Source organism: Ovis aries, chromosome 7 (assembly GCF_016772045.2).
Source record: "Ovis aries strain OAR_USU_Benz2616 breed Rambouillet chromosome 7, ARS-UI_Ramb_v3.0, whole genome shotgun sequence".
Classification (NCBI taxonomy): domain Eukaryota; kingdom Metazoa; phylum Chordata; class Mammalia; order Artiodactyla; family Bovidae; genus Ovis; species Ovis aries.
The window spans coordinates 87,106,299-87,124,863 of NC_056060.1; the positions used below are offsets into that span (position 1 = coordinate 87,106,299).

Here is an 18,565-nt window from a genome sequence, read left to right on the forward strand (position 1 = left end):
TTCCAAATTCAGACTTAAATTGAAGAAAGTAGGGAAAGCCACTAGGCCATTTAGGTATGACCTAAGTCAAATCTCTTACAATTATACAGTAGAAGTGACAAATAGATTCAAGGGATTAGATCTGATAGACTGAGTGCCTGAAAAACTATGGACAGAGGTTAGTGACATTGTATAGGAGGTGGTGATCAAAACCATCCCCAAGAAAAAGAAGTGCAAAAAGGCAGAATGGCTGTCTGAGGAGGCCTTACGAATAGCTGAGAAAAGAAGAGAAGTGAAAGGCAAAGGAGAAAAGGAAAGGTATACCCATCTGAATGCGGAGTTCCAAAGAATAGCAAGGAGAGATAAAAAAGCCTTCCTAAGTGAACAATGCATAGAAATAGAGGAAAACAATAGAATGGGAAAGACTGAAGATCTCAAGAAAACTAGAGATACCAGTACTTTGGCCACCTCATGAGAAGAGTTGACTCATTGGAAAAGACTCTGATGCTGGGAGGGATTGGGGGCAGGAGGAGAAGGGGACGACTGAGGATGAGATGGCTGGATGGCATCACGGACTCGATGGCCATGAGTCTGAGTGAACTCCGGGAGATGGTTATGAACAGGGAGGCCTGGCATGCTGCGATTCATGGGATCACAAAGAGTCGGACACGACTGAGCAACTGAACTGAACTGAACTGAGGGATACCAAAGGAACATTTCATGCAAAGATGGGCACATAAAAGGACAAAAATGGTATGGACCTAACAGAAGCAGAAGATATTAAGAAGAGGTGGCAAGAATACACAGAAGAACTATACAAAAAAGATCTTAATGACACAAATAACCATGATGGAGTGATCACTCACCTAGAGCCAGACATCCTGGAATGTGAAGTCATGTGGGCCTTAGGAAGCATCATTATGAGCAAAGCTAGTGGAGGTGATGGAATTCCAGTTGAACTGTTTCAAATCCTAAAAGATGATGCTGTGAAAGTGCTGCACTCAATATGCCAGCAAATTTGGAAAGCTCAGCAATGGCTACAAGACTGGAAAAGGTCAGTTTTCATTCCAATCCCAAAGAAAGGCAATGCCAAAGAGTGTTCAAGCTGCTGCACAATTGCACTCATTTCACATGCTAGCAAAGTAATGCTCAAAATTCTCCAAGCCAGGCTTCAACAGTATGTGAACCAAGAGCTTCCAGATGTTCAAGCTGGTTTTAGAAAAGGCAGAAGAACCAGAGATCAAATTGCCAACATCCGTTGGATCATAGCAAAAACAAGAGAATTCAAGAAAAATATCTACTTTGGTTGCATTGACTATGCTAAAGCCTTTGACTATGTGGATCACAACAACTGTGGAAAATTCTTCAAGAGATGGGAACACCAGACCACCTTAACTGCCTCCTGAGAAATCTGTATGCAGGTCAAGAAGCAACAGTTAGAACCAAACATTCAACAGCAGACAAGTTCCAAACTGAGAAAGGAGTACGTCAAGGCTGTATATTGTCACCCTGGTTATTTAACTTATATACAGAGTACATCATGTAAAATGCCAGGCTAAATGAAGCACAAGCTGGAGTCAAGATTGCTGGGAGAAATATCAATAACCTCATATGCAGATGACACCACCGTATGGCAGAAAGTGAAGACGAACTAAAGAGCCTCTTGATGAAAGTGAAAGAGGAGAGTGAAAAATATGGCTTAAAACTCAACATTCAGAAAATGAAATCATGGCATCCGGTCTCATCACTTCATGGCAGATAGATGGGAAAACAATGGAAACAGTGAGAGATTATTTTCTTGGGCTCCAAAATCACTGTGGATGATGACTGCAGCCATGAAATTAAAAGACGTTTGCTCCTTGGAAGAAAAGCTGTGACAAACCTAGACAGCATATTAAAAAGCAGAGATATTACTTTGCCCACAAAGGTCTGTGTAGTCAAAGCTATTTCCAGCTGAAGTAGCTCAGCTGGAATTCCATCACCTCCACTAGCTTCGTAATCATGTATAGATGTGATAGTTGGACCATAAAGAAGAACTGATACTTTTGAACTCTGGTGTTGGAGAAAACTCTTGGGAGTCCCTTGGACTGCAAGAGATCAAACCAGTGAATCCTGAACTAAGTCAACCCTGAATATTTATTACAACGACTGATGCTGAAGCTGAAACTCCAGTAGTTCGGCCACCTGATTCAAAGAGCTGACTCATTAGAAAAGACCCTGATGTTGGGAAAGATTGAAGGAGGAAAAGGGGATGACAGAGAATGAGATGGCTGGATGGCATCACTGACTCAATGGACATGAGTGTGAGCAAGCTGCAGGAGATGGTGATGTACAGGGAGTTCTGGCTTGCTGCAGTCCATGGGGTCACAAAGAGTCAGACAGGACTGAACAACAACAGGGAGGGGGTAAAGGGGACACTGCAAGCATGGTTTAATTTATTCTTTTTATCTACAAACCCTTTACTTGCAGAGTTAGGAACTGATCCCAGGAGTTGGGCCAGAACATTTGTGTTTAGTGAAAGAAATGAGTTTCTTAAATTATCCCTTTAAAAATAATTGCTTGCAGTCATCCTCCTGGGGTGAATGCAGTCATCTGGGGTGTGAATGGGTAGGATAAACTTGGAAGGCTTGTTTGGGGGCATGGTTTCACTGAGGAATTTGAACACATGAAGCCTCTATTAAAGATGAAATATTAACAAGAATGGTTCTCAAACTTTGCATAAAAATAACCCATTATGTTTCCTATTAAAATGAAGATTCCCAAGTCCTACCCCCAGTGTTGATTCAGCGGGCCAAAGGGTGGGCTTCAGAAATCTTCATTTTTTTTTTTACTGATACATCATTATCATTATTAATTTTTAATGAAATATAGTTGATTTACGATGTTTCAGGTGTATAGCTAAGTGATTTATTTAAGCATATTTTTGTTTTTCAGATTCTTTTTCCATTATACGTTATTATAAGATACTGAGTATAGTCCCCTGTGCTCTGCAGTAGGTCATGTTGTTTATTTTATACATAGTAGGGTGTCTCTGTTAATCTCAAATTCCCAATTTAGCTCTTCCCAACCCTTTCCCCTTTTGGTAATCATAAGTTTGTTTTTTGGGTCTGTGAGTCTAGCAGAAATCTGCATTTTTGAAATGGCACCCAGATTGATATTTTTTGCAAGTGTTCTTCTAACCACACTTTAGAAATGTTGGCTAGGAAAAGAAGACTGCAGAAGGAAAAACAATGGGATTATAAAAAGAACTGGGTCCCAAAAAGTCAAGAAAGGAGAGAAAAAGACACAGAACAGGTAGGAAAATAGAAAGCACAGAAGATGATAAAATTAAGTCGGAATACATAAGTGACTATATTAAATGCAAACAGACAAAACCCACTATATACTATTTAGAGAGACAGTATAAAGTGTAAGTTGAAAGTAAAAGAATGGAAAAAGCTGTCCCTGTGGATACTTTAAAAAAAATCTGTGACTATATTATGAGGCATGAGTCAAAACTGACTTTAAAGAAAGTGGAGACAAGGCTATTTGCAGCAATTGTCTCCATATGGAGGGGAATCAGAGGCACAGATCAGGGAGGGGATGGTCATAGACTGAGTCCAGAGCAGAAACAAACGGGGTGATGACCTAAATTTTCCTGCTGCAGGGAAATTTCCCCCTCTGAGTCTGTGGCGGATTTGTACTTGCGGGTGGCTTGGTGGTGGCGCTTCTCCTGGGTGGGTCTTCTTCACTGGTAGCTGCAGCTGTGGTCAAGGATGTTAGATGGAATGTTCCTCAGAATTGAAGGGGAAGGTGCCTGTTGGGTACAGTGGCCTCAAAGACTGTGCAGCCACTTGGTGGACTGAGCGGTCCAAGTAGGGTGGGGAAAGTAGCAGAGAGCTGGGAGCCCACTTGGTTCAGCTGAGCGGAACTGTGAGTTTGGTTAATCAGAGCATATCTGCAGGGGGACCTTGAGCCGTAAAGCAGCCTATGGGACTGGGAGTGGACGAAGCGATAACAGCCATGGTGTTGGCTTTCAAGGAGCTTACAGTCTAGAAAAGGGGCCGTCTATATTCCATCCAAAAGAAATAGTTTGAAATTCGATCAGATGTGGAGGGCTTACCTGGCAGCTTCTGAGCAACTGCCGTTTTGGCGGTGGCCCCTTCCAACCTGGGCCAAGAGGGCTGACGATGCTTGTGCGAGCTTAGTGGTGTAATAATAGTTTTCAGGGAACAGAAGTTACCATGCTCTCGCTTCTCTTATCTAAAGCAGTATGCTTGACTACATATTCATCATCCTTTCTCTTATCCGCTTTGATTTTCTTCTTGGCACTGATTGCCTGCCGTTCTTCTAATACATACCTTATGGTCTGCCACCCCCTCTAGAGTGTTAAGAACTTTGTTCTCTTGGCTCTCTCCATAGTGCCTAGCACAGTGCCTGGTGCTGTGAAAGGAAGCACGGCTTTGAGCATTGACCTGTGCTGGATACTGCGCTCCGCATTTCATACATGTGATCTCATTTTCTCCCAACAACTAGTTTTTTTGAAATTTAGTTTTTAGTTTATATTGTTTTGGCTGCACTAGGTCTTCGTCACTGCGCGTGAGCTTTCTCTCGTTGCGGCGTGTGAGCTCAGTAGCTGGGGCTCTAGATCACAGCTTGGTCGTTGTGGCACATGGGCTTTAGCTGCCCCTTGGAATGCGGCATCTTCCAGGACTGGGGATCGAACCCTGGTTCCCTGCATTGGCAGGCAGATTCTTAACCACTGGACGACCAGGGAAGTGCTTCCCCAGCAACTTTTGAGGTAGGTATCATCACATTTCTCAAATGAGGCAATGTGGATGCAGTGAGGTTGAGAAAATGACCCCAAAATCGTACAGTCTGTTAAGTTGCAGAGCCCGGATTTGAGTTTGGCTCCGTCTGACACTCTTTAACTGCTCCCCTTCCTCTGCTTTCCCGCTGCAGGGTCTGGGGACATGGCCAGAAGGGCTCTCAAGCTCGCCTCATGGACTAGTGTGGCTCTCGCTGCCTCTGGCATCTGCCTCTACAGCAACAAGTACTTGGACCCCAGCGACTTTGGTGCTGTCAGGGTGGGCCGAGCAGTGGCCACGGTAGGTTCTTCTCCTTTCGGGAGGGGCAGAGGGACTGCAGCACTGCTTGCAGGCGTTCATGCATGTGGCCGATGGACTCGCCAGTCTCACATATGTGGCGATCCACATGTGCGAAGCCCTCACTACACATTTGCACCGCCATGGAGGTGCACTGCCCCCCGCGCTGCCCTGTGTCCCTGTTCACACAACCTCTGCCATCCTGAAGTTAAACATAGAGTGGGATTGCCCAGGGTCTCTGTTCTGGAAAGTTACCTTTGCAGAACCTTCCATATCTTATTTTAGGGATCGACTCATCAGGCGGTCTCCTCGGCAAACACATAGGGAAAGAGGCATTTGCAGCTTTGCTTAAATCCTAGCCGAAAACTTGGTCTGCCTCCAGTGAGCTCCTAGGAACGGTTCATGACGGACGCAGGGCTCACACTCAGAGTGTCGGGGCCTGAAAGAACTTTGGGGATGTGCCCCAAGCCCCAGACTAAGAGAAGCAGAGCCGAATATTCGACTGTTGGAGGTTTTCTCCAGTGGCTCAGCGTCATGTTCTGGTGTGATGGTGCCCTCTGTACCTCTGTTGAAGGCGGCTCCTCCAGACAGCGCTGTGTAATTGCTCCGTGGTGGGCAGGTGGCCACACGCTTCGCGCCTCCTCTCCTCCGTGGTCTGCTGTAGGATGAGCTCATGCGTCCCTCCCCTTGGTGCAGATATATACTCCGAAGCACAGTCTGTCTGGGCTCTCGTCTGATCATTCCTTTAAATTCTCCCCAGCCTGGCTCAGACATGGGGCCTGTTCCTCAAGGTAAACTGGAACTTATCATAGCTCACGATAAGCAAATAGACACACAGGCCATGGAATATGCAACGATTCCCACGTGCTTGCTAGGGGCCCTTTCTGAGCCCAACATTGTCTTATAGCCTTCAGGGGTAGAACCGAACTGTCTTGAAAGAGCTTCTGGTTGAGGAGTGTCCACACGTGGATGGGTCAGAAAAATAGTCTAAAGCCCGGGATTGTGTCAAGCTGCGTGACTCAGGTGATGGCTGCTGTGGGACCTCAGACACAGGAGTGAGTCCTGTGGGCTGGGAGTCAGGATGCATGTCTTAGGGGAAGCGGGGTTGGATGGAACCTTAGGAATTTGCATAGTCAGAGAAGAGGGAATACGAAGGTATAAGTCTGTGCTGTATAAACCAGCTGCTGGGTTGTGCGTTCTTTTCTTCTTTAAATAAGTGGTTTATTTGGGGATCATTTTAGGTTTATAGAAAAGTTGGAAAGATAGTACAGAGTGCCCATATGCCCTTCATCCAGTTTCCCATAATATTATAATCTTACGTGACCATGATACATTTATGAAAACTAAGAAAGTAACATTGGTATATTGCTATTTGCTAAACTCCAGGTTCTGTTCAGATTTGATCGGTTTTATGCTGTTTCTGTTTCTGGATCTACTCCAGGATATCACATTGCATTTAGGGCACTTGATTTTTGTTTTTGTTTGGCTTAGTTTTTTTTTTTTTAATTTTTATTGAGGTTATTGTAGATTCACTGGGCTGTATATTCTTTAAAGATCCAGGCTCTGGTCTTTTTTTTTTTTTTTGAGGGGGAGTGATATTTAAAAAATCCTCTTATTGAACTATGGTTGCTGTAGGATATTATATAAGTTACAGGTGCACAATATCGTGATTCACAGGTTTTAAAGGCTATGCTTCATTTATAGTTATTTTAAAATGTTGGCTATATTCCTCGTGTTGCACAATATATCCTTCTAATTTTATACCTGATAGTTTGTGCCTGTTAATCCCCTTCCCCAATTCTGCCCTTCCCTATTTCCCTCTCCCCGCTGCCATTGTTCAGTCACCAAGTTGCATCTGACTATTTGCAATCCCGTGGACTGCAGCACACCAGGCTTCCCTGTCCTTCACTGTCTCCCGGAGTTTGCTCAACCTCATGTCCGTTGAATTGGGGATGCCATCCAACCATCTTATCCTCTGTTGCCTCCTTCTCCTCCTGCCCTCAATCTTTTCTGCATCAAAGTTTTTTCCAATGAGTTGGCTCTTTGCATCAGGTGGCCAAAGTGTTGGAGCTTCAGCATCAGTCCTTCCAATGAATACTCAGGACTTATTTCCTTTAGGATGGACTGGTTGGATCTCCTTGCAGTCCACGGGACTCTCAAGAGTGTTCTTCAACACTGACGCTCAGCCTTCTTTGTGGTCCAATTCTCACACCTGTCCATGACTACTGGAAAAACCATAGCTTTGACTAGATGGACCTTTGTCGTCAAAGTAATGTGTCTCTACTTTTTAATATGTCTAGGTTTGGTCATAGCTTTTTTTCCAAGGAGGAAGCGTCTTTTAATTTCATGGCTGCAGTCACTGTCTGCAGTGATTTTGGAGCCCCCAAAAAATAAAATCTAGGGCTCCAGAAAAAATTGCTTCCATTTTTTCCTTTTCTATTTGCCATGAAGTGAGGGGACCAGATGTCATGATCTTCAATTTCTGAATATTGAGTTTTAAGCCAACTTTTTCATTCTCCTCTTTGACCCTCATCAAGAGGCTCTTTAGTTCCTCTTCACTTTCTGCCATAAGAGTGGTATCATCTGCATATCTGAGGTTGTTGATATTTCTCCTTTCAATCTTATTTCCAGTTTGGGATTCATCTAGCCCAGCATTTCGCATGATGTACTCTGCATAGAAATTAAACAAACAGGGTGACAATATACAGCCTTGACATACTCCTTCCCCAATTTTGAACCGATCCATTGTTCCATGTCTGGTTCTAACTGTTGCTTCTTGATCTGCATACAGGGTTCTCAGGAGACAGTAAGGTGGTCTGGTATTCCATCTCTTTAAGAATTTTCCACAGTTTGTTGTGACCCACACAGTCAAAGGCTTTAGCACTGTCAGTGAAACAGAAATAGATGTTTTTCTGAAATTACCTTGCTTTCTCAATGATCCAATGGATATTGGCAATTTGACCTCTGGTTCCTCTACCTTTTCTAAATCCAGCTTGTATATCTGGAAGTTCTCTGTTCATGTACTGCTAAAGTCTAGCTTGAAGGATTTTGAGCATTACTGTGTGATCATGTGAAATGAGCACAATCGTATGATAGTTTGAGCATTCTTTGGCATTGCTGTTCTTTGGGATTGAAATGAAAACTTGGCTTTTCCAGTCCTGTGGCCACTGCCGAGTTTTCCAAATTTTCTGGCATATTGAGCGCAACACTTTGACAACATCATCTTTTAGTATTTGAAATAGCTCAGTTGGAATTCCATCACCTCCACTAGCTTTGTTCATAGTAATGCTTCTGAAGGCCCACTTGATTTCACACTGCAGTCTGGCTCTAGGTGAGTGACCACACCATCAAGTTTGTTCTCTACATCTGTGAGTCTGCTTCTTTTTTTATATCCTCTAGCTTGTTGCATTTTTTAGATTCCACATCTAAGTGATACCATTCAGTATTGTCTTTCTCTGTCTGACTTATTTCACTGAGCATAATGCAGGCTCTGGTCTTAATTATCCTTGTGGACCACTCAGGCCGGGTCTTGCTAGCGGCTGGTATTCAGTAAGTATATGTGGAATGGAATGAAACTTTGGGAGTATAGACAAAGGAATGGATTTGGGAATATAGACAAAGGACTCTTCTTAATATCAGCCTTGTTAAGCCCCTTAATTTCTAAGGGCCTCAGTTGCTGAATTCTAAAAAGGAAGGTTTGGGCTCAGCAACCCTCAAGGCTCCTCTGTACCTGAGATCCCTGGGAGCCTGTAACTTTCTGATTCATCAAACATAAGGGAACCTCTTCCGGAGTTTTGACCAAGGGACCTAGATTTAAAACTTATGCTGTTAGAGCAAGCATAAATATGAAATGGTGTTTATTTGTGATACAGAGAGATGGGATAAGTTTATCCAACAGCATTCATCTAACTAGTATTTGTTGAGCACTCACCTGGGCACTTGGCACTGTGAAAGATGCAGGGGATACGATGATGAATAGGAAGGATGCGCCTTTGTGCTTATACAGCTTAATTTCTAGTGAAGTGGAGACTGACCATATACAAGGAAACCAATGAGCAAGGTAACCTTGGATGGTGGTTTGTCATGATAAATAATTGGGAGTTCCCAGTGGGTGGGGGTCTCTTTAGATTGAGGGTCTCTGCAGGGGTGGTATTTGTGCAGAGCCTTGACTGATAGGGAGAAACCAGCTAGACCAGAATCTGGGGGCAGGGCCTCTATGAGATGGGATTGCTTCTCTGAACATGCCACCTGTGTCAGGGGCCTGGTGATGCGGGCCTTGGATAGTGGAGTAATATTTGATGTCTGGTGCTAAGCCTTCCTCTTTCTTGGTTCACAGACGGCTGTGATCAGTTACGACTATCTTACATCCCTGAAGAGTGTCCCCTATGGCTCAGAGGAATACCTGCAGCTTCGATCCAAGGTAAGGACCTGTGGGACCCATCTGAGCCGGGCCAGATAAGTCCAGAGATGACTGCAAAGCCAGCAAGCTTCTGGTGTGTAGCTGGAGATGGGCAGGGGATGGGTTGGAGATTGAGGCAGGTGGCTTGGGAGGAAGGAGGGGAGCTGTTTTAACGCCCAGGGGGTGGGCTGCTAGGCTGCCATGAGGCTGGGTCCCCTGGTTCTCAGGTTATAAATCTAAAAGGTGCTGTTGGGGAGGCGGGTGTGTGTTCCCGGGGAACGCAAGTGTCTGCGATGACTCAGGAGGGCAGAAGGCAGGCTGTCCCTGATAACTCAGCTGGCTTCCAAACTGCCTCTTCAGGCAAAACCCAATGGAAAGAGGTTCGTTGCTTTCCTGTCCTCTGAAGGCTACCCCTGCTCTAGCTAGGCCTCTGAGTGGCACTGTCGACCACACACTCTGGTCTCATTTGGAAGACGGTAGTTGATTTTGGTGCTCTGCCTGCATGTCCCAGAGAGTTGGGGGATTAAGCAAGAGGGCACTTGTGTGGGATGTAAGTTGAGTTTGGGGTCAAGTAGAGATATCTTTTGGCTTCCCAGGAGGCACGGTGGTAAAGAATCCTCCTACCAATGCAGGAGACACAAGAGATGCAGGTTGGATCCTTGGGTTGCAAAGATCCCCTGCAAGAGGAAATGGCAACCCGCTCCGGTATTCTTGCCTAGAGAATCCCATGGACAGAGGAGCCTAGTGGGTTAGAGTCTAGAGAGTTGCAGGGTCAGATATGACTGAGCGACTGAGCATGATGGATATCTTAATTCTTCCAGAGAGAGGTGTGTGATAGACAGAGGTGTGTGATAGATCTGTGTGTCTTTGCTCAGCCTGGAAGGCCCTCTGCCCCCTCGTTATCTTTCAGGACTCAGCGCAGACACCTTGCCTTTGTGACACTTTCCTCCTTAGTCATCCTAGCCGGCTGGAATAATTACTTTTAAAATTTTAATTTAAACTTTTCATTATGAAAATCTCAACCATCCACAAGGGTAGAGTAGTATGAACCCCTATGAAACTGTTAATCCAGCTTCAGGAATTGTCAGCATTTTGCCAGTCTTGTTTTATCTGCTGTCCCCTTTATTCATTGCTTCATTTACTTCATTCATTACTATTTTTTGCTGAAATACTTAAAAGCAAATCTCCAACATCATATTATTTGTAAAAAATTCAGTATCTATCTGTAATAGACAAGGACCTTAAAAAAAACACCTTAACTATAGGGCCATGATCATTCAGGCACTCAGTCGTGTCTGACCCTTTGTGATCCCATGGACTGCAGCACGCCAGGCCTCCCTGTCCATCACCAACTCCTGGAGGCTACTAGAACTCATGTCCATTGAGTTGGTGCTTCCATCCAACCGTCTCATCCTCGGTCATCCCCTTCTCCTTCTGCCTTCAATCTTTCCCAGCACCAGAATCTTTTCCAGTGAGTCAGTTCTTCACATCAAGTGGCCAAAGTATTGGAGTTTCAGCTTCAGCATCAGTCCTTCCAATGAATATTCAGGACTGATTTCCTTTAGGATGGATCGATTGGATCTCCTTGCTGTCTAAGGGACTCTCAAGAGTCTTCTTCAATACCACAGTTCAAAAGCATCAATTCTTTGGTGCTCAGCTTTCATCATACCTAACAAAATTGATAATATTTTTTTAATACCTCTAATAGCTAGTCCATATTCAAATCTTCCTCATTGTCCCCCAAAATTTCTTTTTCAAGTTGATTTGAACCTGTATCCACCCAAAGTGCATATATTACATTTGATTGATGTTTTCTATATCTTTTCAAGTCTCTAATATTTTCCCTCCCTCCTTTTCTGAGAAACTATTTGCTTGTTGAAGAAGCCAGATCATTTATCCTGAGAAATTTCCCACATTCAGGATTTGGCTGATTGCATCCTCAAAGTGTCATTAAATTGGAAGTAAATTCAGTGGTGCACAATTCAAAATATATAATATTTGAACATACAAAATGATCCTCCTCTCCCCGTTTCTCAGGTACCCAGTTTTCCTGCCTGGAGGTGATCATTGCTTCCTGGATATCTTTCCAGAGATATCTTCTTACTTGGATTTAATCACTCCATCTTTGTTTCTGTATGCACGATAGGTGGTTATGTGTCTTTCTCTTTAGACCATAAATTCCTTTAGATCTGGGACTGGGTCTTTTTTTTTTTTTTTTTTTTCGCAGCTTCTACCCCTATCCATGAGGCCTGAAACTGAGTTAACATCTGTTTCAATGCCAGGCTGTAACCTGCTAGCTCCCTGCCTTGGGAAACATCCAAGAAAGAGTAAGGTTTATAGTCAGAAAACCTGAGCTTGTGCTTTAAGAAGGTCTTTCAACCTTTTGGAGTGCCATGTTCCTCGTCTGTGGGCTACAGGTGGCTATGCCACTTAGGATTATATGGCCAGTGTCTGAGCCAGTTTTTTATAAATGTAACTATAAAACAGGTATCAAAAGTAAGTCAGATGTCTACTAGAAGGTATGTTCCGTGAGGACAGAGAACATCTGTGGCACCTATTACAGTACCCAGGACACAGCAGGTCCTAAATAAAGGTTTGTTGAATGAACGAACGAATGAATAAAATGTTAGCTTTTATTGGAAGATCTCGAAGTCCTAGTCTGGGAGACTCAACGCCACCTGCTTTCCCTTACTCCATTTTCTCCAACTCAGCAGTGCTATGTGTGGGCTTTGGAGCCCACCAGAGCCACGTTCTACAGAGAAATCTAGGCCATGGGAACAGGGGTAAGCCCTCTGCCTTGGGGAATCTGCAGAGGGGGTAGGGGAGCGGTTGTCCTGAAGACAGTTGGCCCTCATGTGTCAGTCATCTGGAAAGCATTGAGGCTGCAGGTCAAGGAGAAGCTGGGGGGATGCAATAAGGGATGCACGGCCTGGCAGTTAACGAAAGATCAGCAGCGGGTGGTGGCTGCCGCTGGATAACAGGGTGCAGGCTGGACCCCGGGAGGTGTACCTGGGAAGGGGGAGCTGGGCGGCATGAAAGAGCACACCTAACTACCGCAGGAGTGTTTTCTTCCATCGGAACTCTTATCTATTCTGGTCTGCGAGACTGATAGAGAAGTGAATGAAGGGGAAGACGTAATTATCTCACCTGTCAAGCCAGCATCCCTGGGTCCCAGAGTGTGTGGGCGCTAGGTGAGCCTGGCTGACAGTGACTTCGGGAAGCACTTTAAGGTTGGTGCTCAGCTGGTGGGCACCGTGATGACTCAGCTCTGTGTCAGGAGTGGGAGCCAGGGTGGAGGAGTGTCTTCTAGGGCACAGGGGCACTTTGCTATGCAGTAAGGGCACAGGACGGGACCTGGTTACCTTGGAGAACCAGGCTCCTGACGCCCAGAATGCTTATAAACAGAGACGGCGGGTGTGAACTTGCTTGTGCATAAAGCACAAAGAGAGCTTCTCTGGTGGCCTGCCCAGGCAAGTGACGTGGGGTTCGATGCCTGGGCCAGGAAGATCCCCTGGAGAAGGAAATGGCAGCCCACTCCAGGATTCTTACCTGGAAAATTCCATGGACAGAGGAGCCTGGTGGGCTACAGTCCATGGGGTCCCAGAGAGTGGGACAGGACTTAGCGACTAAAATAACAACAGCAGCAAAGCACAAAGAAGTCACTGCTGGTCCCGACATCCAGACAGTGGGCTGGAGGAGGCAGCACTGGCTTGATTCTGACCGAGCTCGGGGTGTAGTGGACGAATGTTAATTTTGCAGTGCAGGAATCATTCTCGTTTTAGGGAGCAGCATCTAAATTTTCCTTTGGGGAACCACCCCTATCTCACACATACACGCGTGAGGTTTGAGTGGGGTTCACCCCATGTTCAGGGTGGACATGTGACTTGGGCTGTTAGTGTGGTCCATTCCTCTGATTCCAGGGTGAGTATCTCAGCCAGTTCTGGTTAGTGAGCGTCAGTCAGCTCTAGAACTTTTGGGGGTGTCCCTTGGGGGACACTGTCTTTTCTGCTGGATTAGTTGAGAGTATCAGATGTTGGCTTAGAGCTGCTGGCAGCCATCTTGGCACCATGAGGTGCAAGCCCATCTGTGAATGGAATCAGTATTGCAGAGGGATGTGTCATTTGAATCTAGAGAGCATCTGGAGCATCTAGCTCACATCTAGCTGAGTCTGAATCTAGATCACCAGTGGGCTTTTCGTTTACTTATGCCAGGAAATTCTCTTTTTGTTTCAGATGGTTTGAGTTCAGTTTTCTGTTCCTTGTAGCCTGATAAGTCCTGATATATTCTAGGGAAGCATACTGGATCTCTGTGTGTGTGTGTGTGTTTGCAGTGGGAAGAGCAGGAGAGTGAGAGGGATCGGATATGCCTTTTCCTTCCTTGATCAGAGTCCTAATATCAGGAGGGGACCTTGGTTGCTCTTGTGACTGAGAATCTTTTTACCTGAATGCAATTTCTTGTTACGGAGCTGGTCACTGGGCTCCTGTGGTTTGCCTCCTGGGATACTTCAGGTCCTCAGTGTGTGTGTGTCATATTAATTACTATAGTTGTTAATAAATATTTGAGCTCAGGAGGTAGTGATGTAAATATTCTTTTCCTCTTGGCCTGAGAAGCAGATCCAAGGAGATGCAGGACTCTGCCGGGTGAACAGAAATGTCAGCTTTATTACTGATTAATGCTGCGTTGAAGCAGGTGGACTTCACCTCTGAATTTGATAGACTTACCTCCGCAGGTATAGATGAGGCAGGACAAGCCTCTCAAGGGGGGTCCTGCCTTTTAGGGCAGGGAGGGGCTGGTGGACACAGCTCCAGATCCCAAAAGGGAGGAGAGAGGAAGAGGTGAGCCAGACTCACCAATCCAGTGATGAGTGCTCCTTCCACAGGGAGGGCGAGAGAAGGGAGAGAGAGGAGCTTACTCCTCTGGGGGGCTCCCTCCGAGTCCTGAAACTTGAGGGCAGGAGCTTCACCTGCCGCTCTTACCCTCAAAAGGGGAGGCAGCTGTCCATTTGCTTAAGACCCCTTGCTGCCCGTTAAGCCCTGTTAACCTTCACACCTGACTTTGTTTAGGGACACAGGCTGTTTCGGGCTGGAATATGGGATGACTGTTTCAGCATTCCTGAATTCTACATTTTAGGGGAAGGAGTCATACTCTGTCAACCTTTAGAACTACGGCACACGGTGAGGTATTTGGGGGGTGGAAATGGACTCTACTTCTGAGTAGTGGTTATTGGTCAGAGGAGCGGAATAAGTGTCTCAGGTAAGGCGATGGCTGTTTATACTTGATCCATTGAAACACATCTTTGGCATTAGCCCGCTCAAGGCTCCAGTGTATAGATATGGGCCTGGAGACTCAGAGGCAGCCTTTGATTTCTTCAGAACCATGCAGGTTTGTGGCAGATTCTGGACTTGCTCTTGGATATCCAGATCTTGCCGAGTCCCAGGTTCTTTGCCCTCTATACTTGGTTGTCTCCCTTTTTATCCACTTGCAACCTCAGGGAAAGCACCAAGTTGGATAAAAAGTAGAGCCAAAGATGTCTGTGTGGTTTCTCCCCTAGTGGGAGCCCTGAAGCTGTGGTTCTGCCTTGGGTAGGCTTGGGAAACAGTGGAGGAGAGACAAGGGCAATAGTGCTTTCTCCCTGGGATCCTTTTACTTATTTAATCCACCAACCAAAGAGCTATTAATTCAAATATTGGGAGGTTTGCATTCCCCAACAGAGGGGAGTGTAGACCCTCCAAAGGAATCAGTAGATGCTAGCTCTTGGCTTTGGAAAAGTGTTTCAACTCTTGAGTTGCTGAACAACTGCTGGTTTTGAGGATAACCACGTTCTCAACTTTGGATAAGGGAACAGCTACCCACTCTAGTATTCTGGCCTGAAGAATTCCATGGGTTGTAGAGTCCATGGGGTCGCAAAGAGACACGATTGAACAACTTTCACTTCACTTTACATTCTCAGCTTAGTGAGGGTGTAATAATTCAATAAACATTTTAAAGATCTACTTGCTGTGCGAGGGGAACTGTAGCAGTATCTGGCTCTGTAAGAATATTCTCTGAAACATGGGACTGTCTGGCCAATGGTGAAGTGCATGCCTTCACCATTCTTCCACCCACCTGTTATTTTAACCGGCGTTAACCGAGCCTGCTTTGTGCCAGGTGCTGTGTCAGGCTCAGGCTCAGAGGATCTAAAGGGAGATAAGGCTCAGCCTCTGCCCTTCAGTTGCCCACAGCCTGGTGGGGGGAGCAGGCATGAAATCTCCAGTTGCAGAAGATCAGTGTGTTTTCATTGTAGCTCTGGCCCTGGATAGCAGCTATCCTAGCCAAGAGGTTTAGGGCAGGAGCCCTGCATGGGAGGGCCTGCTAACCCAGCTGGGGCTGGGGGTACCTGCCTGGATGGCTTCCTCCACGGTTGCCTTTTCTAGTGGTGCCACTGTTCATGGCACGTTCGGTGTCTGTCGACCTGGCGCAGGTGCTTTTCAGTGAGTTTTCATGGACTCTGTCCCGCAGACTCCTTTTGCTGCTTTCGTTTGTCATCATGGAATATTTTGCCTCAGAGTGTGCTGCTCAGAGCGGGAGGGAAATTGAATCCTTGCCGCCTTGATGACTGGCTTTCTCAGAGTTTGTGATAATTTCTGCAGGAGCATGAGCTGCATTTAATTTGCTCTGGTTGGGTCATCTGAGGACCAGGCCTGTGGTGTAGGGAGACCAGAGTCTGCTGTTGAATCTAGCACCTCCTTTTCAGTATATGCAAACCTTTCTGAGTATTACCTTGCAAACCTCCATGACTTTCTGCAGTGGCCCTGACCCCAGCATCTTTCAGAGAGAATTTCATTGCAGGAGGCTGTTGGGCCTTGGTGTGAGCTGCAGAAAACCTTTTGGGGGTCCATTTCCATTAGTGGGGGCCCTGGGGGAGAATGTGGCAGGCTTTGTGCTTCCCCTGGAAATTGGGCCCACTGCGTGGCTTTTCTGTGGTTCCCAGGCAGCCCACGCAAATGCCAAGTTGTCTTCTTGGCTGCCCTAAACTTCCCAGTGACTTATGAACCATGGCCAGAAACAGTACCCATGTCTGCATGCCTCTTATCTTATTAAAACAAGTGAAACATAGAACCTAAAAAAGATATAAAATAATTTAGTGACCACCCTTACACTCTCTGCTCAATTTCAGAAGTGATACCTTACCCATACAATTGTAGACTCCTAAGTACTTCTTCCCTGATTCCAGCCTCCCTTCTGTATAACCAGCAGCAAGCACTGTCTTGAATTCACTGGTTATCATTCCCACTCACTTCTTTATATCCCACTATTCGTGTATTGGTATGACCTTTTGCATTTTATTGACTCTTTTTTCCTTTATTTGGTTTTGTTCTAAGCAAACATATCTGTGAAACCACAGATTTGATAGCCTAGCTTTCTTTCTGTGGGTCTAATGCATATGCAAATAAGATTTGTTTTTCTGGTGTTCTGGGTACCACCCCAAATCGCCTCTTGTGCCACTTTTTTGCATACCATCCCTGATAACCAGGTCACACTTGGGAAAACACAGGCTGCACCATCTGTAACAGATGCTGGGCCAAACTCTGGCTTGTGCCCACCATTGCCTTGGTCTTTCCCCTGCTGGGCTTGGCCGCTCTCTTTTTAGCTTTTCTCTCCCTCCAGCTCATCCGGTCTATCTGTTAGGGCTGCTTCGGGCTTGAAGCTGTCTGATGGGATGGTGTTTGTTCCTGCTGCTCAGAAGCAGTGATCTCTTTCCAAAGGCCACAGCTGAAATGAAACAAAATAAGCCCTTGGCTTTCCGGTGATGGGAGGCCATTGCCTGTGCGAGGCATCTCTCCACTCTGATCAGCACGATTATCATCATTAGCCAATTCCTCATGTACAGTGTCTGCAGCTCTCTTGCCTACACGGGCTGCCTTGATCCTCAGGGCTGGCTTCCTGCTGCTGCCCCTGAGCTGTTCTCCAACTGCTCCTGCCCCCTGGTTCTGTGGGGGAGCTGGCAGAGGGCAGAGGGCCCTGCTCCCCAGAGATGGTATTGTGCTGATGGGGCAGGAGCTGGAGAAACCGCAGCTTCAGCCCATCTTTGCTCATATCAGAGTCCATCCCAGATTAACCGCAGCCAGGCTTCTCACTGCTGATTGCTTTTTCCACTGAAAACCTCCCTGTAGTTTCCTTTTTCACCTTGGATGGGTTGCTTTCACCATGACCAAACTGAAAAGCTGGTGCTTTCAAACTGCGGTGCTGGTAAAGACTCTTGAGAGTCCCTGGGACAACAAGGAGATCAAACCAGTCAATCCTAAAGGAAATTAACCCTGAATAATCATTGGAAGGACTGATGCTGAAGCTGAAGCTCCAGTGCTTTGGCCACTAATATGAAGAGTCAGCTCACTGGAAAAGACCCTGATGCTGGGAAAGATTGAGGGCAGGAGGAGAAGGGGGCAATAGAGGATGAGATGGTTGGATGGCATCACCGACTCAACGGTCATGAGTTTGAGCAAACTCCAGGAGATAGTGAAGGATGGGGAAGCCTGGCGTGCCGCAGTCCATGGGGTCACAAAGAGTTGGACTGAGCGACTGAGCAGTAACAGTGGGGCAGGAGCTGGAGAAACCCCAACTTCAGCCTCTCTTTCCTCCTCTCAGAGTCCATCCCAGACTGACTGTGGCTGGGCTTCTCACTGCTGATTGCTTTTTCCACTGAAAGTCTCCCTGCAGTTTCCTTTCTCACCCTGGACTGGGTGCTTTTGGTCTAACCAAGCTGTTTCTACCACAACAGGGAAATGGGGTGAAGCTACACGATGGGGGATTCGGCAAAAGCTGGACCTTCTTACTGTGAGGGTACTTGAGTGCTGGACAGGGTAGTTTAGTACAGCTGTGAAATCGGCATCCAGAAGGACAGCTTCCTGGAAACAGCAGAGACTCCGTTGTGGAGGGGGAATGTGACAGCTCACAGATGGTTCCTAACCTGGCAGATGATCAGAGGTACCCGGGGAGCCTTGAGAGTATAGACTCTTAGACCCTATAGTCTGAAATTTGTTTTCAGTGATTTTGGAGTGAGGCCTGGAGAACCCTTTTTTTTAAAATGGGTTCCCCAGGTGGCTTCTGCTGCTAAAAGCAAGTG

The 18,565-nt window shown here is 46.1% G+C and overlaps 1 protein-coding gene across 2 annotated transcripts in view; it reads left to right on the forward strand.

Moving 5' to 3' along the window:
* Window positions 1-18,565, forward strand: part of ADCK1 (aarF domain containing kinase 1) — a 137,445-nt gene that overhangs the window by 18,192 nt on the left and 100,688 nt on the right. Inside the window, exons 2-3 of one of the 2 annotated variants that reach the window (XM_004010823.5) lie at window positions 4,921-5,066; window positions 9,400-9,483. In XM_004010823.5, the coding sequence (XP_004010872.1) occupies window positions 4,932-5,066; window positions 9,400-9,483 (219 nt within the window). In that variant the 5' untranslated portion in view covers window positions 4,921-4,931. The remainder of the gene's footprint in view (window positions 1-4,920; window positions 5,067-9,399; window positions 9,484-18,565) is intronic. The other variant, XM_027972086.2, reaches the window with a different exon arrangement.